At 43.0% G+C, this 26,769-nt stretch overlaps 1 protein-coding gene across 2 annotated transcripts in view; it reads right to left on the minus strand.

The window, feature by feature from the left end:
• Nucleotides 1-26,769, minus strand: part of PUF60 (poly(U) binding splicing factor 60) — a 2,163,680-nt gene that overhangs the window by 353,374 nt on the left and 1,783,537 nt on the right. For both annotated transcript variants that reach the window (XM_044067489.1, XM_044067490.1), the window contains one exon: nucleotides 1,996-2,186. In XM_044067489.1, the coding sequence (XP_043923424.1) occupies nucleotides 1,996-2,186 (191 nt within the window). The remainder of the gene's footprint in view (nucleotides 1-1,995; nucleotides 2,187-26,769) is intronic.

The following is a 26,769-nucleotide window of genomic DNA, read 5'->3' on the forward strand; positions in this document are numbered from 1 at the left end:
TCTTATTTCTATCAATTTATCTCCCCTTGCTTTCTCTCAAAATATTCCATAAGCCTGCTTTTCCCTCACTTCATACAGCAATTCTGTTTGTATTACACTAATTTACTTTCAATTTATGTATAAACTGGCTAAAACTTCTCTAAATATTAACTCATATTATTTTTGAATACTGTAAAATTGTTCTTAAAATGTTTTGTAATACTTTGGAGCTTTTCTACCTGGGCCTCTGCTGAAAATGGGTTCCTACCAAGTTGGACTTTCCCAGTAATCAAAAGTCAGTAAATAAATAAGGAATCTACACAATTATGTACAGCAGGAAGAAACCAGTTCCCAAATCATTGACTAGCCAGAGTAACAAAGTTATGAAATGGAGTGCTGCAACTAGCAGCTGTGTGATTTTGTACATCCACAGATTGTTTCCTAAGCATCAGAAAATGTGTGTACTTGTGGCACTATCAAACTAAATGCAACACCACAAACTCAGCAAGTGCCCTCCAAGATGTAAAAGGATGGTACAATGTAAAAAGAGAAAAAAAAATAAATGCTATCAGCAAGTCTTTAAATCTGCTAAAAGTTATCTTTATGACATAACTTAGTAGTGGCTTTACAAATCTACTCTTCACAATTTATCACTGGGTTTGTGAGCAACCCTTCTACACTCCTCCCAGACTCTCAAGTTAATGGCATGCTCAGTTTTAGCAGCTTGTCACAACTTACGATCATCACATGAAATGCATGTATGACAGTGCTCTCATCCCATAGCACAAATGGCTCTTGGGCTAGCGTACTAGGCAACTGTCATTAATCTTTGCAGGAGATAGTTCCCATTCATTTATTTAGAGCGAGACACTGGAGCTCATGGGTGGGACAGAAGTTTATAAACCTGAATATTTTATTTTCTGTTCTCTGTAAGCACTCTACATTTAATGGGAGTGTAATGGCAGTAAAGGAAGGCAGTATTCTTACCTAGGTAGTAGATGCTCCAGGCAGCTGTCATTAATCTGTAACTTTACAGGAGAGTGTTCTCATTCATTTATAATGACCACCCTTTCTGATCGTCATAGATGAACGAATGACAGACCCACAAGTGATCATGAATGGAAGGTGCTGTATTCTCATTCATCTCTGACATACTGAAGTTACAGCAGTTAACTAAATTATTTTGCATTACAACTGACAGAAAGCTGTCAAACATACTAGCTTCTCTCTCTCAGATGGGTAGAGGTGGTCAGTAATTCGACACCTATATAAATCAAATTGTGGGTCATATTTGGATTGCATGGCTAGGCTTATAAGGGCCCTAGTGGTTGTAGCCTAGTATACACCTATGAACCTAAGAACTCAACATTCATCCTGGCTTTCAGTCAGCTGACACCTCTCCAAGTCCGCTTTTAAACCTAAGCAGTCGCTGATGGAGATAGTAAACCCTGTGATACAGAGGCAAGGCAAGGGTGATATTTAAGTATAAAAGTTAATAGGACCACTGAGTAACTATTTAAAAAAAATGCAAAATGTACTAGAAGGTGTCTCATTCATGACCATCACCATATCTTCAAGAAAATGAAATGTACATTATTGAAATACTATTTAGTGTACCACAGACATCAAATTAAATGTGGGACATGTTAAGCAGACCCACATTTCTTAAAAGTATTCTGGAGCTGCAGTTATATTATGGACTGCACACACTAAGGGAAGCTTGAAGCAAAGCAAAGACATCTGTACAGTACCAGTGTAGGTCATAAAACAAACATCTGTTACAAACTTGAGGCAGAATTTATCATGTTTTAATGAAACCCTCTCGACACCACTCCTGAGGTATTAGTAAAGTTCAGTTGCCCATACTAGTTAAAGCAATGCCAGTTCTACTACAGACGCTTCATGTTCTTAAACTAGAAGCCTGAAGTCCTTAAACCCATTCAGAAATACAGGCGAGCAAGTCAATTTTAAATTTATTTAATTAACAAATGCATGCATTTTTGTCTTGGTTCATACCTGAGCTGTGATTTTTGCTGTCGCAGCTGCAGCAGCTACAGCAGCAGCAGGAGGCAACCCTCCAGGTGTTGAAGGGGCTATCAAAGGCATTGGAGGAGTGACTGCTTTCCCCACTCTGAGGTACTGACCCCCTAGATCGAAGAGGTTCATAGATGACACTGCATCCAGGGCGGACTGGGCTTTTTCATATTCTATTAAATAAATAAATAAATAAATAAATAACAAAGACACTGTAGCATGTTGCAATCTTGTGACAAAATGCAATTTTAGAGTCCTTAAGGAATGCACTTCCCTTATGATTAGAATGCTGTGTACTTCCAGAATGGAAATGCATACAGTGAATCTAAAAAGTGTACACACCCCTGTTAAAATGCTAGGTTTTTGTGATATAAAAAATTAGACTACAATAAATCATTTCAAAACTTTTCCCACCTTTAATGTGACCTATAACTTGCACAATTCAATTGAAAAATCTGTTAGGGGAAAAATATAAAAAATAAAAAATGTACAATAAGCTGGTTTCATAAGTGTGCACACCCTTCAACTAATACTTTGTTGAAGCACCTTTTAATTTAATTACCGCATTCAGTTTTCTCGGGTAGGAGTCTATCAACATGGCACATCTTGACTTTACAATATTTGCCCACTCTTCCTTGCAAAAGTGCTCCAAATCTGTTAGATTGCAAGGTCATCTCTTGTGTACAGCCCTCTTCAGGTCACCCCACAGATTTTCTATTGGATTTAGGTCTGGGCTCTGGCTGTGCCATTCCAAAACTTTAATTTTCTTCTGGTGAAGCCATTCTTTTGTTGATGTGGATGTATGCTTGGGGTCATTGTCATGTTGAAAGGTGAAATTCCTCTTTATCTTCAGCTTTCTAGCAGATGCCTGAAGGTTCGGTGCCAAAAGTGACTGGTATTTAGAACTATTCATAATTCCCTTCACCTTGACTAAAACCCCAGTTCCAGCTAAAGGAAAGCAACCCCAAAGCATGATACTGCCACCACCATGCTTCACCGTGGGGATGGTGTTCTTTTGGTGATGTGAAGTGTTGTTTTTTGTGCCAAACATACCTTTGGAATTGTGGCCAAAAAGTTCAACCTTGGTCTCATCAGTACACAGTCAGCCCAAGAAATCCACAGCTTGTCCAGGGGTAAAAACAATTTATTGAAGTTCAACAAACATAAATCCAAAACAAGGGGTTAAGCGCTTTCATCTGATGATCCAGACTTCCTCAGAACCTGAGGAAGTCTAGATCATCAGATGAAAGCGCTTAACCCCTTGTTTTGGATTTATGTTTGTTGAACTTCAATAAATTGTTTTTACCCCTGGACAAGCTGTGGATTTCTTGGGCTGACTGTGTGCTGGTCGATTTTGTGTTCTACGTTTTCGTTACACTGTTTCTGGATTTTAAGTTGGTCTCATCAGACCATAACACATTTTCCCACATTCTTTTGGGAGACCTGATATATTGCTTTGCAAATTTTAGCCGGGCTTGGATGTTTTTCTGTGTAGTCCAGACATATGGGGAATACGGGAGATTGTCCTCACATGTAGTACACAACCAGTACTTGCCAGAAATTCCTGCAGCTCCTTCAGTGTTGCTGTAGGTCGCTTGGCAGCCTCCCTGACCAGTTTTCTTCTTGTCTTTTCATCAACTTTGGAGGGTCATCCAGTTCTTTGCAACCCCACTGTTGTCCCATATTTTCGCCACTTTTTGATGACTATCTTCACTGTGTTCCATGGTTTATCCAGTGCTGTGGAAATGTTTTTGTACCCTTCTCCTGACTGAATGAGATCCCTTTGATGCATTGTAAGCTCTCTGTGAACCATGGCTTTTGCTGTAGCAGGCAACTGAGTAAATGCCAAGAAAACCCTACTAGAACAGATGAACTTTATTTGGGGTTAACCAGAGTCTCTTTAATTGATGGCAGGTGTGTACCCAAGAGGACTGAATGCTATAATTAAATCAAAAGGTGTTTCAACAAAGTATTAGCTTAAGGGTGTGCACGCTTTTTTAACCAGCTTACTGTACGTTTTTTACTTTTATATTTTTCCCCTAACAGATTTGTTTTTCAATTGAATTGTACAGGTTGTAGGTCACATTAAAGGTGGGAAAGTTTTGAAATAATTTATTGCTGTCTTTTTTTTTATATATCACAAAACCTGGCATTTTAACAGGGGTGTGTACACTTGTTATGTCCACTGTACATTTTTCATAGACATGAGGTTTTGTATAAAACAATGCAATCAAAAGTTAGAAGACTACTTAGTGTAACATTACACTAACCAGGAAGACAAAAGACTAAAAGCTGAACTTCAAAACAGTACATAACATACACAGCTGCATTCCAAAACCACTAAAGCTTGACAGAGCACACTGCTCAACCAATTCCAATACTTCCACTTCCAAGGCAGGAATCAGTCACACAACACAGCTGGACTTTGAATATTTTACACAAGTGTTCAATACCAAAGCAAAAATTCAAAATAATGGTGCAGCCCTCTGATGCTAATGGATGTAAGCTGCAGAGGAACAACTCCACCTACAGGTGCTAACTCGGTACCTCAGTAATTAATAGGTGTACAGCCTAAATAAAAATATAATAATTCTCTTTTTTACCTAGGCAGCCCCTATGGACATGGTCCCTTTTCAGGGGCGACCCAGGAGCAATGTCTGGTTAAATGACGTCTTCAAGGTTGCACAGTAGTTTAACAGCAGCAGAGGGAATCAAATCCTGTACTACAGGAACTACAGCTCACAGTCAACCTCTTAGTGCTTACACTAACATTACCAATTTCCTTATACACACAGAGATGTACTACAGGCTGAAGTAGAGTGGAGTTTGTGTGGTGTGTTTTTGGGAGGGTTGGGACTGCGTGTGTGGCAGTGTTCTTTAGTAGTCATCTTCTTTTCTTCATACTGTTAAAGATGGACCAGTGCCACCAATATGAGGAGGACTAGGCTGGTATCCGAGGGGTTTTAATCTCACCACTGTACATCAGTGCCACACCAAAGTATGTGAATGGGGCTATATTCCTCTGATCCTCTCCACTGTGTCAAATGGGTTATGAAGGTTACCTGAAGGAGGGTCTATCAAGTTACACCACCGGTACCTAAAAGACTAAAGAAAAAATGAAAAGCGCACACAACTCTAATTCAATAACTAATTCAACATATGCATCCTGACCATACAATAAACAGAATATGGACTACTGGGTTTCAGACATTTATATCCAGACTAGGGCTATACTGACTACTTAGAGAACAGGGTCTCTTGGCCAAGCACAAAACATCCCTTTCTTAACACCTTCTCTGAGTGACAGGGTTTTCCACTGCCTTCTGACCCGTTCTGAAAATAGTTTCACATAAACAGAATCCTTCAAATGAACTGGCTGCAGCCATACTCTCCCTTCACAATCTTAATTAGAAACCTGATGGAACTAAATAGAATATGTCCCTTCATAACCTCATTGTTGAAAACCTTGAAGCTCTTCAGAAAATGACAACCCCTTTTTCTTTAACCAGAACAGCTAAACTGGAATGGTCAAGAGCCTAAATTAAAACCAATAAATCACTGCCATCTGAAGTGACTGAGACAGAAGATCTATGACTAAGTTTTCTAAGTTGTTGCTTTTTTGTATTAACTTTTTAGCAGCAGCTCTCTTTTTGTCAGGAAGAAACTCTCTAGGGATAGACATAGTAATCTGGCTAGGCAGTTGAGGATTCCCTACACCTCTCTGTCGGGACTGACATAAGTGGTTCTCCCTTGCCATCCAAGGGCACTCCAACAGCTACAAAGAATGCATCTAACAAGTGGTCCATGGTGTGGCTATAATGACTACACCAGAGAGTGTGTCAAGGAAAAAGATGAATGGCCCGAGGAGCCATATGTGGTTGAGGCACTTTAGTAAGCTGCTGTAGTGGTAAAAGCTGTTTAATAATTTTCTTCTTTTTGTGGATGGAAGAACTGAGGAAGGTACAGTTGTGTACACACCATAAATGTAGATGTTCGAGTGTATTCACTGTTGCAGTCATTACATTTGGGTAATCTGCTGGCAGGTTGCCTTCAGTCGGCCTGAATAACAAAGTCTTGGGTCCTGTGTCGGTTGCGGTCTCCTCTTCCATGACGTCAGGGGTATAAAACATGCAGCAGATGGCATTTTATTGAGATTTTCTTGCCCCAGATGTCAGGTGCCCCCAAATGGGGAGCAAAAAAAAAAAAAAAAAAAAAATATATATATAGAGATATATATATATATATATATATATATATATAACAGAAATATATGAAAAAGCACTTTTAGCAACATAAACTTTACCGCAAATACACCACAAAGGCTTTAGTAAATAGTGAAGGAAAGAAAAGTTAGAGAAAAAAGCGGGATGGCGGGTGGGTAACCCGGACTGCAACAGCGAATACACTAACATCTACATTTATGGTAAGTGTACACAACTGTACTATGTTCTTCGTGTTTCATTGCTGCATTCATTACATTTGGGTAGAATCCCAAAGCTATGGATGGGAGGATGGAACTAAATAGCATTAGGAGCCCTGCAGAATTGCAGTGGCAAAGCCTGCCCTGGATTTGGAGAAGAGAGGCAAATGATAATGCTTTGTGAAGGTATGAACAGAGCTTCAAGTAGCAGCCTCTAGAATATCTTTGGTTTGAACCCCTCTGAGAAAAGCTGCTGAGGTAGAGGCAGCCCTGGTGGAAAGTGACCTGATCCTCTTGGGCACAGGTTTACCATGGCGCAAGTAGCAGAAAAGAATGCAGTGGCTTATCCACTTAGAAATAGTCTGCTTTGATATAGCCTTCCCCTCTGACCCTGCAGCAAATGCTACCAGTAGTTGCTCAGACTTCTTTAATAGATTTTGTCCTGTTTAAGTAGAATCTTAGTGGTCTGTGTACATCCAATGAATGCAGAATCCGCTCCCCCTTGTTCTGCGGATTTGGGTAAAATGTTGGCAGGTGAACTGTCTGGTTAAGAGCCACACTGGATACCACCTTAGGCATAAAAGGATTGGCCCTGAGGGACACCTTGTCCGGGTAAAATGTAATAAAAGGCTCCACAGCCATGAGAGCCTGTAGTTCTGAAAACCTTCTTGCTGAAGTGACTGCAAAGAGGAAAGCTGTTTTCCAAGATAGAAATTTTATACCCACAGTAGCTGCTGGTTCAAAAGGAGGCAGGGTGAGTTTTTCCAGCACAAAGTTGAGGTCCCATGCAGGAGTTGGTTACCTTCTGGGAGGCCTTACATTTTTGGCCCCTCTAAGATGCTGTTTAAGCAGAGGATGAGAAAAGAGGGGAGGGCTCTGTGTTGTAATGAGCCGAGATGGCAGAGGCATGTATTTTTATTGAAGAAAAAGATAGGCCCTTGTCAAGCACCCCAGTCAAATATTGTAAAATCTGAGGAATATTGGGCTGTGCTGTGTCTGTTCCTTGTGCTTGGTTCCAAGCACAGAATCTCTTCCATTTATCAGCAAAAAAATTTCTAGTACTAGGCCTTCTGGCTTCCAAAATGACATCCATCACAGATTTACTGAGAGGTGTTGTTTGAATAATTAAATGATCAGCCATGCTGCAAGGTTCAGAGTTTGGAGCAGAGTATGCAGAATTAGATTTTTCTGCTGCAACAGTAGATGAGGTATTTGAGGCAAGTACCAAGGAGGAAGTTGAGACATATTCCTTAGAATTGGGCATCAGTGGTGGCGAGGCTAGTCCGGAGCAACTAGGATCATTTTTGTTTTTTCCTGTCTGACTTTTAGTAAGACCTTGGAGAGAAGAAGCAGAGGGGGAAAGGCATAGACTGACAGTTTTTTCCAACTGAAGGATAGAGCATCCACTTTCCATGCTTCTCTGTGATAAGTTCTTGTGCGGAATTTGTCCAGCTGATAATTTTGGGGAGAGGCAAATAGATCTATGTCTGGGCTCCCCCATTTCTGTGTTAACATGCTGAAGATTTGTGGATGCAGTTTCCATTCGTGCGGGTCCATAAGATTTCTGCTTAGGTCGTCTGCCAGAGTATTTTGTTTTCCTGGCAGGAAATGAGCTTGAAGATGTATTTGTTAAGTCAAAGCTGTGTTCCACAATGCCATGGCTAGTCTGCAAAGGGGGTAGGAATGTGTACCCCCCTACTTGTTTATGTACCACATAACTGTGGTGTTGTCCGTCTTTCTCAGTAGTTGTTCTGGATGAAGTAAGTCCTTAAAGGCGGTCAGAGCATTCTGAACAGCTAGCATCTCTTTCTGGTTGATATGCAGATGCATTTGTTTTGAGCTCCATTTGCCCTGAATGCATCTCCCCGCCAGGTGGGCCCCCTAAGCATAGTCTGATGCGTCTGTAGTTAGGGTTTGGGTGGCAGGGGGTAGAGTGAATGATAGCCCTTGTTTTGGTGACATGTCTCTGCCTACCAAAGAAACTCCTGTTGTAGGCAGTGAAAGAGAGATCAGTTTCCAGACTGTGACAATGTTGACTCCATAAACTTTTTAGGTACCATTGTAGTTTCCTCATATGCAGTCTCGCATATGGAATTAGTAGAATGCAGGATGCCATGAACCCCAAAGCCTGCAGAATTTGTCTTGCAGATAACTGGGTTTTTGTTGCCATTTGTTTGAAGTATGTTGTCAGTTGCCTTTGTCTGGCGTAAGGTAAACCATCTGGGCAGCTGTATTCAAGCTTGCACCCAAGAATGTAATTATTTGAGAGGGTACCAGTTGGGATTTCTTTTAGTTTGTGTACCCTAGGCATGTTAGAAGCCTTTTTACAAACACCAGATGTTGAAGAAGAGTGTCCTTGTCCTCTGCTTGAATGAGACAGTCGTCCAGATAAGGATAAATTTGTATGCTTCTTTGTCTGAAGAATGCAATTACTGGTGCCAGGCAATTTGTAAATACCCTGGGCGCAGTAGATAAGCCAAAGGGCAGTGCAGAGAATTGGTAATGCAAAAAACCTGCCTTGACGTGGAGGTATCTTCAGTACGATTCCCTTATTGGGATATCCAGGTATGCCTCTTAAGTCTAGAGTCACTAATCAAGTGTTCCTGCCCAGCATAGGAAGTAGCTGTTGTAAAGTCAGCATTTTGAATTTTGGAATGTCCAGGAACGTGTTCAAAATCGATAAGTCCAGTATTGGACGCCAGGCATGGTCTTTTCTGGGTAACAGGAAAAGTCTTGAATAAAAACCTTGTCCTTTTTCCTTTTCCGATACTGGTTGAATAGCCCCCATACCCATGAGGGACATGACTTGTTTCTGAGCCTCTGCCCACTGATTTTGTGGCAGATCTGGCCAACCATTTGGAATTGGCAAAGTATGGAAATTAAATCTGTACCCCTGGGATACTATGTTTAATACTCATTTGTCCTGGGTAATTAAATGCTAATTTTGAGCATGAAGTGCTAGTTTTCCCACCAAGGAGGCTGCGAAAAGATAAGTGCTTGGTGAAGGAAGAGGGAAGTCATTGAGACTGCTTACTGTAGGGTTGTGCTTTGTTTCCTCCAGATTTGGAGGTTGAGTCACCCCACTGCTTTGACCTGTAAGAACCCTGTGATTGGTATCTTGAGCCTTTTGAGCGCCTGGATTTGCCTTGAGTGGCTCTGTTGGACACAGGAAAGGACCAATTTTTGTGTAGGCCAGTGCCTACTGAACCTGGGTGGCTGCACTTGCAAGAAATCTTTTACAGTTTGCATAGATTTAGCTTTGTCTTCCATTTTCTTTAAAACCTCTTCTGCCTCATTACCAAACAGAGTATCATGCTGCAAGGGGGCATCCAACAATGTAGCTTTAACATGATCAGGCAGATTTCGCTCTTTGAGCCAGGCATGCCTTCTAATCACAGATCCAGTAACTGCGGCCCTGCAAGAGGCCTCCAAGGAATCAAAACCACATTGCAAAGTATGCTTTCCAACCTGTTCTGCTGAATGCAATAATTCCTGTAATTCTTTATTTTCCACACAATCAGAAATCAACATAATTTTCTGTTTCAGTAAGCCCACAACAATGCTGTTGATATTTAAGCATATGAAACTGGCACTTTAAGGCCCTAATTGTCAAAGTTGCAGACGTATAAACCTTCTTTCCCCATCCATCCAGTGCCCTGGAATCTCTATCAGAGGGGGTAGGGTTTTTGGCTGTAGAGGCCTTTACACCTTTGGGACCCTGTGAAATAGTCTCAGGATCAGCAGCAGGATTTTTGAATAGAAATTTGTGGGAGTCAGAACCCTGTAATATCTGTCTGGCTTACTAGGAGCCTGAGGTACGGAATCAGGAGCCAAGCTTAATTCCGAAAACACATCAACAATGTCGAATACAGGAGGTATTACCAAAGGCCTATGCTGAGGAAGAAGGAGGAAATCCCCAAGCCTCTTTTCTGATTCAGGGAAGTCCTGACTCTCCCAGTGAAAATGTTCCCTTAAAGTATGCAAAGTTTCTCCAAAAGAGTAATCCTCAGAAAGAGATGCAGATGGGATGGATTCTTCTGTATCAGAATCCTCATAGGGTGGAATAGAAAATTCCTGATCAGAAGAGGAATCAGAAGAAATGGAAACCTGATCTGAAGATTCATAATCAGTGCCTTGCTTAGGCCTCTTAGCAGGGGAGCAGTGTGTGGGAACCCCTGATCAAGGTACTTAAGTCCTCAGCCATTTTGATCATCTGTTTTTTAGGCATAGGGGCCTGAGCATATAGCTCATGCGTCGGTTTTTTAGACATAAAAGAAGTTTTTGATCTTGTTTTTGAGGCTAGCGTCAGTTTAATATAAAAATGTTGAGGCCTGAAAACACCCTGAGAAGCCGGTGCCTGCTCAGTGGCTCCAGACCCATCCAAGGGAGAGACATCCGCAGGATCAATACTCTGAGAATCTCACGGCATACCAGACTCCGAATGGGTCTCGGTAGAGGCCTGCGACTCAAAAGTAGCGGGTATCAGGGGCTGCGAAAGTGCCTCACTGAGTACCGGCGAACCGGCAACTGGCTTAGGAGAAGCTTCGTCGTCAGTTTTGGATCTCGACGGTCTGTGTCTGTCTTTTTCTTTGCGCTTTTTTGTGAACTCCAGTAGTCGGATTGCTAACGGACAACATTTCAGGGTAATTAAATCTTGATCCAAAATATTTAGAAGCAAAAATATACCAACGCTTAAGAGTGCGTTGGTTAAATCTAGCACAAAACCGACAGCAAGGCACGTTATGATCTGGGCCTAGGCAAGGAATACAGTGCAAATGAAAATCCTTATGAGGTATTTGCTTCCCACAAGTAATGCAATTATTAACTTTTACTGACATCGGTAATGAGCAAGAAAATATTTTCCCAACGAGGTACTTAGCTTTAGTTTGAAGACTTCGGTTCTGAAACTCGAATGCGAAAATTTCAGGAGTCGGCCGACCGGCACTTGCAAACTGCTTCTGCTTCGGGCACCGCGCGGCAAGAAAGACTGAATAAAATGAAGTCGGCTGCATGTTTTATATCCCTGACGTCATGGAAGAGGAGACGGCAACCGACACAGGACCCAAGACTTTGTTATTCAGGCCGACTGAGGGCAACCTGCCAGCAGATTACCCAAATGTAATGACTGCAACAGTGAAACATGAAGAACATCTGGTAGGCCATTCCATGGTTCAGCTGAAAACAATATCAGATTCTCAGGGAAGTCTGGTACGGGCAATTCGGTAAAACAGGCAAGTATCAGCTAAAAAAGTAACATTGCCGAAAAAGAAAAGAAAATATATAAAAAAAGCAGCACTTTATAAACACTTACTTCTGCTCCCCAAAGTAAGGGATCAGAACTTCTACTTCAGGAAAAAGTAGTTTTACATTAGCTTAAACAACTTTTCCCTCACTTTAAAAAAAAAAATTGAGTTGTGTAAAATCTTACCATAACAGATGTCCTCTTTGCTGCTGCAATATTCCTTACTAAACGGATCTCCTGCCAAGGATAGCCCAAAGTCCGTCCAGCATACCAAAGCCTTCAGTACCTACAGGTGCATTATGTCACAAGTAAGCAAGGTGTAGGTCATAAAGGTGATGCACGGATGCTCATCTCTCAGCTGAAGAGCCGCAGGAGAAACACAATGTCCCTATGGACCAAGAGTAACACATGCATCCAGTGGTAGAAAAGAGAGAAACCCACTGGCGAGGTCGTCAAGGAGGAGGGCTAGAGCAGAGGGGGCAGGAAAAACGGAGTGAATACTGCAACACTGAAGAGAAGGATATCTACTATTACAGCAAGATTTTATACAACTGCACTATGTCCTTCCATATCACTGCTGCAGTATTCCTTACATCAGTGAGTACAAAATCTGAAGCGGAAACCTGAGAGGAGGGTGGCACTGAAGAGCCTTCAAGAAACCGATGTAGGATAGCCTTGGCAAAGCCAGCTTTATCTCTGAAAATAACATCCAACTTATAATGCTTAATGAAAGTATGGAGAGAAGACCAAGTAGCAGCTGCAAGGATGGAACTGGTATCCAGACCCTTAAAAAGGGCACCAGAGGAAGCAACAGCTTTGGTAGAGTGAGCCTTTACTGAAGAGAAAAAGGCATTTGCCATGAGAGGAACAATAAATAGCTTTAGAAATCCAGGGAGAGATGTTCTGCTTACAAAACGCTAAACCCAAATACTTGAAATGAAAAGAAACAAAAAGCTGCTCAGATTTGCGAATAACTTTTGTTTTATTCAAACAGTATCTGAAGTGTCTATGCAAAATACTTGCCCTCTTAATGGCCAACTATGGGGAAGGAAAAAAAGGAAGACAAATGAATAGACTGATTAAGGGACAAATCACTGACCATCTTGGGCATAAAAGAAGGGATCAGTATGAAGAGGCACCCTGTCCCTGTGAAAAACTAAGAAAGAAACAGCCACAAGAGCCTTTAGTTCAGAAACCCTCTTGGCCGATGTAACAGCCAAAAGAACAGCCTGCTGTAAGGAAGCTGAAGCAGCAGGATCAAAAGGAGCCAGAGTCAATTTTTCAAGAATAAAACTGAGGTCTCAGGAAGGCAGAATAGGCTTCCTGGGATGCCTGATATAAAAGATGTCTTTAAGAAACTGACTTCAAATCTGGAAACCAGAAAAGGATTCAAGGGCAGACAGGCAGAAAATGCTGACAGGCGAGTTTGAACGGAAGAATATGACAAGCCAGCATGGAGCAGATAACACAAATAAGAGGAGTGGCGTTACCTCTGCAGATAAGAGTATCCTGATTGCGAAGCAGGTACAAGACAGAAACATCTATTCCATCTGGAGAAATATGATTTCCTGGTAGTGGGCTTCCAGCAGGACCCGAAGCATGTCCCCAGAAAACAGGTGCCTAAAGGGATAAAAATCCTATCACCCACGGCATCGTCATGGACAAGCGAGGATGGATAAGAGACCCCTTGTCTTGTGTGAGGTATACCCAGTGAGGCAACCTGTGGTGATTGCCCCCGGCCAAATAAGAAATGAGGAGGAAACAATGACGTCCAGGCCAAAAGGAAGTCACTAACAAGACTCTGGGAGAGTCTTCACTTCACCGTTCTTATGCAAGACTTGCCGAAGCAGAGGAAGGGGAGCGAAGGCATACAGAAAAGTACAGTTTTGTACCTACCATAAATGTAGATGTCCGATAGATATGCAACTGCAGTCATAACATATGGGTTGTCCTGCCTCAGGCAGCCCTCGGTCGGCCGGATTCCAAAGTCTGGGTCCGACGTCGGCTGATGTCGCTTTTCTCTCCGGCGTCAGAGCGGCTGGAGTATATAAACATCAGCCGACGCCATCTTCTTCAGTGTTTCTTGCCCCAGATGCCAGGTGCCCTACAAGGAAGGCTGTAATCAAATTGGAAGACAATAACAGGTTTCCATGCAAAATAAATAAGCAATAAACAGATACACCATAACAGATATCCCCAGCTAAGGATAACAGGGAGAAGAGTGGACCCAAGGCATAGAGGGGAAGGAGGGAGGGAAAACCTGACTGCAGTTGCATATCTATCGGACATCTACATTTATGGTAGGTACAAAACTGTACTATGTCCTTCAAGAATGCAACTGCAGTCATAACATATGGGTTGAGTACCATAGCTTAGATGGGGGAGGTGGTATGCTCTAAGAAAAGGATGGTGTAGCTATCAATCCCTGCAGGACTGCCGAAGCAAAGCCTGCTATGGATCTGGAGTATAAAGGGAGATTGTAGTGTTTGGAAAATGTATGCACGGAGCTCCATGTAGCAGCTTCTAAAATGTCTTTTGTAGGCACCCCTCTTAAGAATGCTGTAGAGGTGGCTGTAGCTCTGGTGGAGTGTGGTCTGACATTGGCTGGCACACTCTTTCCATGAAAGGAATAGCAGAATCTGATGCAATGTCCAATCCATTTTGAAATTGTCTGCTTGGAAATTGCTTTTCCTTGTACTCCAGGGGCATAAGCTACAAAAAGCTGATCAGACTTCCTACTGGTCTTGGTTCTATCTAGGTAGTAGCGAAGTTGCCTGTGTATGTCCAAAGTATGTAACAGTCTTTCCCCTTTGTTCTCAGGATTGGGAAAGAAAGTAGGCAGGTGAATTGCTTGATTTAAAGAAACTCTAGATACCACTTTTGGTAGAAAGGTAGGGTTGGTTCGTAAGGAGACCCTGTCTCTGTGAAAGGTTATGAACGGTGGTATTGCCATTAAGGCCTGTAATTCCGAAATCCTTCTTGCTGAGGTAATGGCCAGCAGGAAAGCTGTCTTCCAGGAAAGAAATTGTAAATCCACAGAAGCTGCTGGCTCGAATGGAGGTAGAGTCAATTTTTCTAGAACAAAATTGAGATCCCAAGCTGGTACTGGTGCCTTTCTTGGGGGCTTTATATTCTTGATCCCTCTAAGAAATTGCCTTAACAAAGGATGTGAAAATACAGGTGGATCAGTGTTGTACCTAGCTGAGACAGCTGAAGCATGTATTTTTATGGAAGAGTATGAGAGTCCGTTATGTAACATATCTGCCAAGTATTCCAGAATGAGAGGGATGCTCAAAAGTGATGCATCATGACCCTTGTTGGTATTCCAAATGCTGAATCTCTTCCATTTGGCTGAGTAAACCTTTCTGGTGGATGGTCTGCGGGCTTCTGTTAGTATCCGCTGGACTTCCTTGGAGAGAGGTAAATTGAGGTTATTCATGGGATCTCCCAAGCTGTTAGCTGTAGCATCTGGATGCTGGGATGAACTGTCCTGAAGTTGTGTTGAGTCAACAGTTGGGGCCATTGGGGAAGGGCCCACGTTTTGTTGTGACATATGCTCCGTAGTAGTGGGTATCAGTGTTGTCTTGGCCAGTCTGGAGCTATTAGGATCCCCTTCGGCTGCTCTGCTTTGATCTTTAGTAATACTGTGGTCATCAGTGGCAGAGGTGGAAATGCATAGATTATTAGGGAGCTCCAGTTGAAAGAGAGAGCATCTATTTTCCATGCTTGTGGATGATAGGTCCTTGAGCACGACTTTGGTAGGTGATGATTGAGGTGGGAGGCAAATAGGTCTACTTCCGGCCTGCCCCATGTCGAGGTGAGTTGTATGAAGATGTCTGGATGTAACCTCCATTCGTGAGGGTCTAGGAAATTCCTGCTTAGACTGTCCGCCAGAACATTGTCTTTGCCTGCATGTATAAAATCAGTGATTTTTCCCAAAGATTCATTGTCAGTCTGCAAAGGGGGTAAGAATGAGTGCCCCCCTGCTTGTTTATGTTCCACATCACAGTGGTGTTGTCTGTCCATATTAGTAAATGGCCTTGTTGAAGTTGTTGTCCGAAGGCCTCGATGGCATGCATTACTGCCAGCATTTCTTTTTGGTTGATATGCAGATGTGTGTCCTTTGGAGACCATTGTCCTTGAATACATCTGCCCTCCATGTGCGCCCCCCATCCAAGGTCTGAGGCGTCTGTGGTCATGGTCTGTGTTATCTGAGGTTTTTTGAATGACATACCTGTGTTTGACTGGCTTGCTGTGGCCCACCATAGGAATTCCTTTTGAAGACATGGAATGAGTGGTAAGATTGCTTCTAGGTTGTTGCTGTGCTGAGACCATAAGCTTTTTAGGTACCATTGAAGCTTTCTCATGTGTAGTCTTGCTAGTGGAACCAGTAGAATGCAGGATGCCATGTAACCCAGGGCCTGTAGGAATCTCCTTGCAGTCATCTGGGTGAGTTTTGCTAAACTTTTGAAGTAATGAGTTAACTTCTTTTGTTTGTCTTCTGTCAGGTAAGCCATTTGAGAGGCTGTGTCTAGTTTGGCTCCTAAGAATGTTATTTGCTGGGATGGCTGAAGTCTTGACTTTTGAAAGTTGACTGTGTATCCCAGAGCCTGCAGCAAGTGTATGACATAATTCAAGTTTTTTGTCAAAATTAGTTTGTTGTCCGCTTGTATGAGGCAATCGTCCAGGTACGGATAGATTTGAATCCCCTGGAGCCTGCAATGAGCAATTACTGATGCCAGGCATTTCGTGAATACTCTGGGCGCAGTAGATAAGCCAAATGGCAATGCTGAGAATTGATAATTCTCTGGCCCTGCAAGAAATCTGAGGTATCTTCTGCAACTGTGTCTGATAGGGACATGCAGGTATGCCTCCTTGAGGTCCAGAGTAATCAGCCAAGACCCCTTGCCCAGCATGGGAAGGAGTTGCTGTAGAGTCAGCATTTTGAACTTTGGTACTATGAGAAAAGTGTTTAAAGCGGACAAATCCAGTATTGGTCTCCACTGAGTTTCTTTTCTTGGAACAAGGAACAGTCTTGAATAGAACCCTGCCCTTGTTCTTGTAGTGGAACTTTTTCTATTGCTTTGATCTGAGCAAGCAGAGAAATTTGCTTGATAGCCTCTGTCCTCTGGTTTTGTGGAAGGTTTGGCATGCCCTGTTTTCTTGGCAAGGTATGAAAATGGAATCTGTAACCGTGGTCTATAATGTCCAAAATCCATTTGTCTTTTGTCAGTTTGTGCCAATTGCTTGAAAACAAAGATAATTTTCCACCCAAGGGAGCTTCTGTTTGCTCCTTGGTCAGCGGAACTAGAGAAAAGTCATTGAGATTGTCCCTGCGGGGCAGGAGAAACCCCTGAGTCACCTCTTTGGTTTGTTGGTCGTCATTGTCGTCCCCTGTAGGATCCTCTGTATTGCCCTCTTCCTCGGGCATGCCTGTTTTTGCCCCTTTGAAATCTTTCAGGATTAGGAAAGGACCAGTTTTTAGAAGGCCAGTTCCTGCTGAATCTGGGCGGCTGAACCTGGAGGAAATCTTTGACTGTCTGAACTGACTTGGCTTTTTCCTCGATAGACTTTAACACATCCTTAGCATTAGCACCAAAGAGTTTGTTCTTTTCCAAGGGTGCATCAAGAAGTTTTGCCTTAACATGATCTGGTAAAGGTTGTTTTTAGCCATGCATGTCTGCGAATGACCGCCCCTGTCATAGCTGCCCTACATGAAGCTTCCAATGCATCATATCCACACTGTAGAAAGTGATTGCTAACATGCTGAGAATTGTGAACAGCCTCCTGCAAAGACTTCCTATCTAAGGGTTCAGGAAAGGCCAATTTTTTCTGTAAATCATCTAACAGGAAATCCTGATATTGAAACATGTGAAAGAGACAATTGAGAGCTCTCATAGATAAAGTAGTGGAGGTGTAAACCTTCTTCCCCCATCTCTCTAAGGACCTTGCTTCCCTGTCGGAAGGCAAAGGATTTTTGGAGGTGGTAGCTGAAACCCCTTTAGGCCCCTGGGAAATAGTTTCTAAATCAACAGCATGGGCCCTAAAGAAATGAGAATGAATCTCTGGGACCCTATAGTATCTGTCCGGCTTGACAGGAGCAGGAGGAAGAGTATCAGGGGTAACAGTGGAGTCAGAGTATAGATCATCCAAAACATCAAGCACAGGAGGAATAGCTAAGGGCCTGTGCTGTGTTTTTTTAAGGAAAGTTCGAAGGCACTTTCTGGAATCTGAATATTCCTGGCCTTGCCACTGAAAATGCTCTCATATGGAATGCAGAACTTCCCCAAAAGAGATATCCTCAGGAGGAGAGGCCGAGGGAATGGAGTCCTCTGCATCTGAATCCTCATAGGTCTGGAAGGGCTCTTCCTGGCTTTCGGATAGAACGGAGTCCTCTGAATCTTCAGAAAGAGGGTCAGTGGGTTCAACCCTGGGCCTCTTATCAGGAGGAGGCTGGGATCCTCTCTCAGGATGGGGCTGGGAACCTCTGATCAGGGAAATTAAATCTGCGGCCAAGGACATGATTTGAGTGTCAGGAGTGGGCTGAGGTAAGGTTTTAGCAGTAAGATGCTTGGTCTTGCTGGCTGCCTTAGCACGTGTGTAGGCCTTGATAGACATGGGAGGACTAGCTGCTCCACGTGCAGGAGTGACCTTATCAACAGCAATGGTCTCGGGCAATTCCTCGGTTTCAGTATCCGGAGGAAAATCAATAACTGGCGTCGGAGTGGCCTCCGGTATCGGAGGTATCGGTAATGCGGTGTCTTCAGTTCGAATCGGTGGAATAGCCGCCTCAGAGGGAACCGGGGCACTCGCGGTAAGTTTTGGCGTGGTGTCGGTTGAAGACACGGGCCGAGGATGTCAGTCCCGGTCTTTTCGTTTCTTAGGAGTATGCGTTGTCGGTTGTTCCGACGGCATTGTATAATTAAATTTTTCGCTGAAGAAGTCTTCAGCGAACTCCGCCCGGCGCCTGAGAGTGCGCTTGTTGAAGCGAGCACAGGCGGCACAGGCCGAGACGTCATGGTCTGGGCCAAGGCAAGGGAGGCAGTAAGAATGGAAATCCTTATGAGGTATTTGTTTACTACAAGACAAACAATTATTTACTTTTTCAGTAATTTCTGACATCGGCTGAGGCAAGAAAAGGTCCCCAACGGGGTACTTAGCTTTTTTGATGACTTCGGTTTCGAAGAATACAGGAGCTGACCGACCGGCACTTGCGAACTGCTTCTGCTTCGGGCACCGCGGCAAGAAAGACTGAAGAAGATGGCGTAGGCTGATGCTTATATACTCCAGCCGCTCTGACGTCGGAGAGAAAAGCGACATCAGCCGACGTCGGACCCAGACTTTGGAATTGCGGCCGACCGAGGGCTGCCTGAGGCAGGACAACCCATATGTTATGACTGCAGTTGCATTCTTGAAGGACATCATCTCCTTCAGAGAAAAAGACACAGCATTCACTTTCCAAGCCAGAGGACTTGGGACTCTGGAATAGGAAAGAGAAAGTTATTTTTTCAGAGTGGAGTCCAAAAGATCTACCAAAGGAATACCCCACCAATGGACAAGGTCAAGGAACACATTTCTGTGAATTATCCATTCATGCGCTTGTGTGCTGGTCCTTCTCAAAAATTCTGCCACCAGACAGTACTCTTACGGAATGTAGACAGCCTGAAGAGTCACTTGACACTGGACAGCTAGGTCCCAGACCTGAATAGCTAGGCCTGTAAAGGCGGTAGGGACCTCGTATCCCCTTTGCTTGCTGACATACCACATTCAAGGTGGTATTATCTGTGAAAACTTTGAGGGGCCTGGGATGAAAGAGGTTATGAAATGCCTGAAAAGCAAGAGGCAGAGCCCTCATCTCCTTGACCCAACCACATAAATGTTTGTGGACATTGTAGATATTGCAGATACATCCACAAAGGACCTCATATTACAGTGGAAGGTTATGAGAGGACTCTTGCAAGTCCAAGTTGATGCAATTGTGACACTTCTTGGGTGGTATACCTTGTAAAGTACAGTTGTGTACCTACCATAAATGTAGATGGTCGAGTGTATTAACTGTTGCAGTCATTACTCTTGGGTTATCCTGCTGGCAGGCTACCCGCAGTCGGCCTGAATTCCAAAGTCCTGGTCCGGCGTCGGCTGCTGTCGCCTCTTCCCTGACGTCAGTGCACCAGGGGTATAAAAGATGCAGCAGACGCCATTTTCTTCAGTTTTTCTTGGCCCAGATGTCAGGCGCCCCCAAAAGGGTAGGCTAAATATATTATGCTAATAAACATACATGCAGTAAAGAAACATTTCCTTCATCTACAAGCAAATACACCACATAGGTTGTATAGAATAGATAAGTATAGATAAACCCCAATAAAAGAAAGGGGGACGGTGGGAGGGTAACCTGGACTGCAACAGTGAATACACTCGAACATCTACATTTATGGTAGGTACACAACTGTACTATGTTAATCGTGTTTCACTGTTGCAGTCATTACTCTTGGGTTGGATCCCAAAGCTGAGGATGGGTGGCTGGGCTAAATAGGATTAGGAGAAGCTATGAGGCTCTGCAGAACTGCAGTGGCAAAGCCTGCTCTGGATTTAGAGTAAAGAGGTAAATGGTAGTGCTTTGCAAAAGTGTGCACTGAACCCCAAGTTGCAGCCTCTAAGATGTCTTTGGTTGTTACTCCTCTGAGGAAGGCTGCTGAAGTGGCTGCTGCTCTGGTAGAATGAGGCCTTATGCCCTTAGGCACTGATTTGCATTGCTGAGAATAGCAGAAACAGATGCAATGGCCTATCCATTTAGAAATACTCTGTTTTGAGATAGCCTTTCCTTGTGATCCTGCAGCATATGACACTAAAAGTTGCTCAGTCTTTCTGAAAGCTTTAGTTCTGTACAAGTAGATGCGTAGCTGCCTGTGTATGCCCAAAGAATGCAGAATTTTCTCACCCTTGTTCTGTGGGCTTGGATAAAAGGTAGACAAGTGAATGGTTTGGTCGAGGGCCACACTGGACACCACCTTAGGCATAAATGTTGGGTTTGTCCTCAGAGAAACCCTGTCTGGATGAAAAATGATAAAAGGTTCCACAGCCATGAGTGCTTGTAACTCCGAGACTCGTCTTGCAGAGGTTATTGCTAGGAGCAGAGTTGTTTTCCAGGATAAGAATTTTATATCAGCTGTTGAGGCTGGCTCAAAAGGAGGCAGTGTGAGTTTTTCCAAGACATAGTTGAGGTCCCAAGGCGGAATTGGTGCTCTCCTTGGAGGCCTGATGTTTTTGGACCCTCTGAGGTACTGCCTTATTAAAGGATCAGAAAAGATAGGTGGTTCCATATTGTAATGGGCTGAAATGGCAGAGGCATGAATCTTAATTGATGAAAAGGAAAGGCCTTTGTCCAGCATCTCAGTTAGGTATTGTAAAATCTGAAAGATATTAGGAACATATGCGTCAATTGTTCCCAGTTCCAAGCACAGAATCTCTTCCATTTTTCTGCATAAGACTTTCTGGTACTGGGCCTCTTGGCCTCCAAGATAACATCCATAACAGCTTTTGAAAGAGGAGTGTTCTGAACGGCTACATTATCCGCCATGTTGCTAGATTTAAGGTCCTGAGCTGGCTGTACAGGATCTGATTGTTTTGTTGGGTCAGCAAGTGAGAAGTTTGAGGCAATATCCATGCTGGACCTTGAGACAAGCTCTTTAGGATTGGGTACCAGTGCTGGCATGGCCAGTCTGGTGCAATCAGCATCATTTTTGGCTTCTCTTGTTTGACCTTTAGGAGTACCCTGGGAAGGAGAGGTAGTGGAGGAAAGGCATATACTGTCAGATTTTTCCAGCTAAAGGATAGGGCGTCCACTCTCCATGCTTGTTTGTGATAAATCCTTGTGCAAAATCTCTTTAATTGGTAGTTGTGATGGGAGGCAAATAGATCTATGTGTGGACATCACCATTTCCTTGTTATCATGCTGAAGACTTGTGGATCCAGTTTCCACTCGCGGGGATCCATGAGGTTTCTGCTTAGTTCATCTGCCAGAGTATTTGTTATTCCTGGCAGGAATTGTGCTTGCAGGTGAACTTGATAAGCCAATGCTGTGTCCTATAAGGTAACTGCTTGTCTGCAGAGGGGGTAGGAATGTGTACCTCCCTGTTTGTTTATGTACCACATGACCGCAGTACTGTCTGTCTTTATCACTAGCTGTCCTGGATGAAGTAGATCCTTGAAAGCTGTCAGAGCATTCTGAAAAGCTAGCATCTCTTTTTGATTGATGTGAAGATGCATCTGGCTTGCAGGCCATGTGCCTTGAATACATTTTCCTGCCATATGGGCCCCCCAGGCATAATCTGATGCATCCGTTGTCAGTGTCTATCTGGCTGTGGGTAAGGTGAATGGCAGACCCTTGTGGTGACAGGCTTTCGCCCACCATCGAAACTCCTGTTGCAGGCAGGGAATGAGTGTAATTACTGTCTCCAGGCTGTGGCAATGCTGAGTCCAAACACTTTTTAGATACTATTGTAGTTTCCTCATATGCAGTCTGGCATATGGAATTAGTAGAATGCAGGATGCCATGAAACCCAAGGCCTGCAGGATTTTCCTTGCAGATAACTGGGTCTTTGTTGCCAACTTTTTGAAGTAAGAAGTCAGTTGCTTTTGTTTGTCTGGCGTGAGATAAGCCATCTGAGCAATTGTATTTAAGCTTGCACCCAGGAATATTCTCTCTTGAGAGGGTACTAGTTTTGATTTCTTTTCGTTTACTGTGTACCCTAGGCAAATTAGTAATCTTTTTGCAAACGCCAGATGCTTTAGAACAGGAGTGTCCAACCCGCGGCCCGCGGGCCGCATGCGGCCCTCAGAGCTCTTCCATGCGGCCCGCGACCCTTAAATTTAAATTTAATTTTAATTTAACTTTTTTTCCGTGTGTTTACACGTTCGCGTAATTTTGCTGTTTTGCGCATGCGCCAACTTCCGTTTTTTCACGTTTTTTCATACCAGCGCCGTTCGCTGGTATGCGCATCTTAAAACACCGTTCGGTCATTTTTCATAGTTCTGGTAAAGCTGAAGGAAGGAGCGAGATCGTGGAGAGGGGATTTATTTTATTTCACTGACTACAGTTTCACTACATTGCATAGCAAAAGGTAAGGTAAGTAATTTTAATAAGATCTTTTTAACTTGTTTGGAATATGTCTAGTCACAAGGAAATAAAAAAGGAAGGAAGGAAGGCGTTTAACTCATTCAGTGATGGGAGGAATAACCACTGAGAAATTTTCCAAGTTCCATTCCAGAGTAGTTTATAATATGCATACAGGTGTATTAGCCAACCAAATAAAAGGTATTTGTGATATTAGCTGACAACCTGAAAATTCCCACAAGGTGGACATTTGGGAGGCTGAGTGCTAATCAGGGTGAGCAAGAACTGAAAGCAAAAGGTAAACATTAACACTCCTTTCAGAGTACTTCTACAGGTGGACAGGAAGATAGTAGAGAGGAACAGGGGTGAAAGGAGTATGATATCACTGATTGTCAGCAGCCTGAAAGTAGCTGAACAATGTACATGGGGTAACAAAATAAGACTCAGGCAGTGACTATATTGGTAGACATATTAAGGGACAGACTAAGAGAACTAATATTGTGCCTGTAGGCAGCAGTGGTCAGAGATGTTAGAAGTGTCACATGAACAGAGAACCAATGCACAGACTGCTGCTAAAATAAATCTGCCCTACAGAAGAAGATTGTTGGAGATGGGACTCCATCACCGACTCTAGTGCTTGACATGTACATTTAATGATTCTCTTGTCTTGGTCTCTCGTAATGTATACAAAGCTTTGAAAAACTGGCAGATTTAGTTTATCTTCATATTTTTACACACTTAATTTCCAAGTATTTATTTAATGTTATAGAAGTATACCACATGTTCATGCTGGGTTTAATTTAAATCTTTTGGCATAATCTGACAAGCATGGTTGTGCACAGGTCTGTCAGCCCTACTTTAAGAATCAAAAAGAGACGCTCCTCAGAGATGTGGAATCTACCCCCCCCCCCCGAGCCACACAAGAGTACTATCAAGCATGATGCCTTTTAGAAATATCTAAATCTGTCACTACTTATTACTTTATTTAATTAATACTTATTAAGTATGACACCAAAGTTTAATTTCATGACCGTAACCGTGACATCATTATTAGGGCTATGTAAACACTATGCAATTTAGCCCAGGAAACATGAGCTGAAACTTTTAAAGTTCAACTGTACCTCCCACAGTCAAATGGCTCAAGTTTACTGGGGAACCATGTGCTGAATTAAAGCATTAAAGTAGATGTTCTGAGATTTTGTCATTAACATCCTCCCCTTGGGCTTGTCTTAGATCTGGTGTACTGGACTAAATTCTGAAATTAGACAAAAATCACTCATTGTTAACCTTTGAAAGTTAATATTTGAAGCATTAATCACACTGGTGTAACATCTAACTACCATAGCAAATGCTCCCCCACCTTTCATTGCCTTCTTTCCACTTCAAACCTTGTGGCAGTTAAATTACTGAGCTTTGCTTTGTGTCTTTCTTGTTAGGTCACCATATCCATAGTCACTGTGCACAGTCGCATAGAGAACTTGGGTGTAGTGGTTCTTGTTAGCTGTCCAGGAGGATAGAGCACATTTGTTAGAACGCATCCCCCCCGGCCAACACAGCACTGGATCATGCAGAGACTGGCCAGACCACAGAGCAAGACAAGCACTGTATACCGTGTATGGATGCTAGTGATCAGGAAGACCTAAACTGGCAGTATCAACCCCCCCAAGCATCACTGCAGTACAGGAGAGACTGTCACTTGTATGTACCTCAGGCAGTGAATCAGTTTAATGTCATCCATCTTGTACTCTGAGCTACCAACAATAGAAAGAAAATAAAACAGACAGTCATGTTCCATTCTGTATTTGTTTTTTGGAGCATGTGTGTGTGTGTGTGTGTGTGTGTGTGTGTGTGCGTGTGTGTGTGCGTGTGTCTGTCTCCAAGAGTGTTGGGGTAGGTTTCCCTAAGTATCATAATATAATCTATGATACCGGATATGGTTCAATTTACAGGAGTCTGTGAAAGGGTAGATGTTGTGACATCATTATTAAAACTACACTTGCACATTTCCTTTTTATTATTTTATTTCAGACTGACATTGATTGCTTGGTACTCACCTGTGTCAGTCTTGATGATTATTTACACTAGCGGTTGGATTTACCTCCGTGATGCTTTGAAGGGGTCTGAGTTTTGTTGGCAGTGAGAAAATCCCATGGGGGAGTATAAAGGTTGTTTATTATTGTTATTATTATGGAAAATTGAAGCATTCCACTGTTCAAAGAGTGATAGTCTGAACTGGGTGGCTGCCTGCATATGACTATTTGACCTTGGAGAGCTAACCACACCCCAGGATCTTTATTCCTTTTTTTGTAATTAATGTGTGTGTTACATATGAAGTGATAGCAGATGAGAAGATATTTACAGTAAATCGCTCTTGTAGTTGGAGGAAGATGACAAGGCATTTTTTGTTTTCTTTACTTGAAGTTATAGATGACACTACCAGCACTGTTTTTGATGTAACATGCAAGTTGTATGCATGTATAAGTATGTTGCTGGGCAGGGGAGTATAGATGCGTATCAGAGGGATGTCTGCTGCTGCTGTTTATAAAATAATTTCCTTTACATTGCTGAGACATGTTCCAGGCTTAGTGAATGCAAGGATGCAGGCTGCTTTAGAACATCATTAGAATGAGATATTGAATTTTAGGGCAAATATTATGCATTTATTAATTTATTTATTGTTGAAATTCACCTACAATACAGCCACTGTAGTCCGCATAAACCTGGGTTGTTTTTTTTTTTTCTCTTCAGTAAATGTGAGACCTTGTTTTTTTTTTTTTTTTTTTTGGTCCTCACTTGCCGTTTGCCCCCAGACCATTTCTGTTGACTCAATGCGGCCCTTGCAACTGAAAAGGTTGGACACCCCTGCTTTAGAAGAATGTCTTTGCTCTCTGCTTGAATAAGGCAGCCGTCCAAGTAGGGATATATTTGAATTCCTCTGTCTGCAAAATGCAATTACTGGTGCCAGACATTTTGTGAAGACCCTGGGAGCAGTAGATAAGCCAAAGGGCAGTGCAGAGAATTGGTACTGCATTGAGCCAGCTATGAATCTGAGGTATCTTCTGCAAGATTGTCTGATTGGGACATGCAGGTATGCCTCTTTTAGGTCTAAAGTTACGAGCCAAGCCTTCTTGCCCAGCATGGGCAATAGCTGTTGTAGAGTCAGCATCTTAAATTTTGGAACCTTCATAAACGTGTTTAGTATAGACAGGTCCAGTATTGGTCTCCAGGCTTTGTCCTTTCTGGGTACTAAGAAAAGTCTGGAGTAAAATCCTTGCTCTGCTCTTGTTGTGGTACTTGTTGAATGGCCCTCATGTCCATGAGGGCTGTAATTTGTTTTTGTGCCTCTGCCCATTGATTATGTGGCAGGTCTGGCATACCTTTTGCCCTTGGTAGGGTGTGAAAATGGAACCTGTAGCCTTGGGACACTATGTTCAAGACCCATTTATGTTGGGTAACCATTTGCCAGTTTGATGAAAAAAGTGCTAGTTTTCCCCCTAAGGGGGCTGCCAAAAGAAAAGTGCTTGGATATGGCAGAGGAAAGTCACTGGGACTGTTTCCTGTAAGGTTGTGATTTGTCTTCTCTGCTTTTAGAGGTAGGAGCACCCCATTGTTTAGGCCTGTATGAGCCTTGGGGCTGAGATCTGCCTCTGGGACATCTTTATCTGCCTCTTTGTGGTCTGCCCAACACTGGAAAGGACCAATTTTTTGAAGGCCAGTTCCTGCTAAATCTGGGTGGCTGTACCTGTAAGAAATCCTTAACTGTCTGCATGGATTTCGCTTTATCCTCCATTTTCTTCAACACCTCTTCTGCTTTAGCACCAAACAAAGTATCATGCTGTAATGGGGCATCTAATAATTTTGCCTTAACATGATCAGGCAGATTCTGTTCCTTTAACCAAGCATGCCTTCTAATAACAGAACCTGTAACAGCGGCCCTGCAAGAGGCCTCCAGTGAATCATAACCACATTGCAAAGTATGCT

The sequence above is a fragment of the Protopterus annectens genome, chromosome 3.part1 (genome assembly GCF_019279795.1).
Source record: "Protopterus annectens isolate FY-2018-M chromosome 3.part1, PAN1.0, whole genome shotgun sequence".
In the NCBI taxonomy this organism is placed as follows: domain Eukaryota; kingdom Metazoa; phylum Chordata; order Ceratodontiformes; family Protopteridae; genus Protopterus; species Protopterus annectens.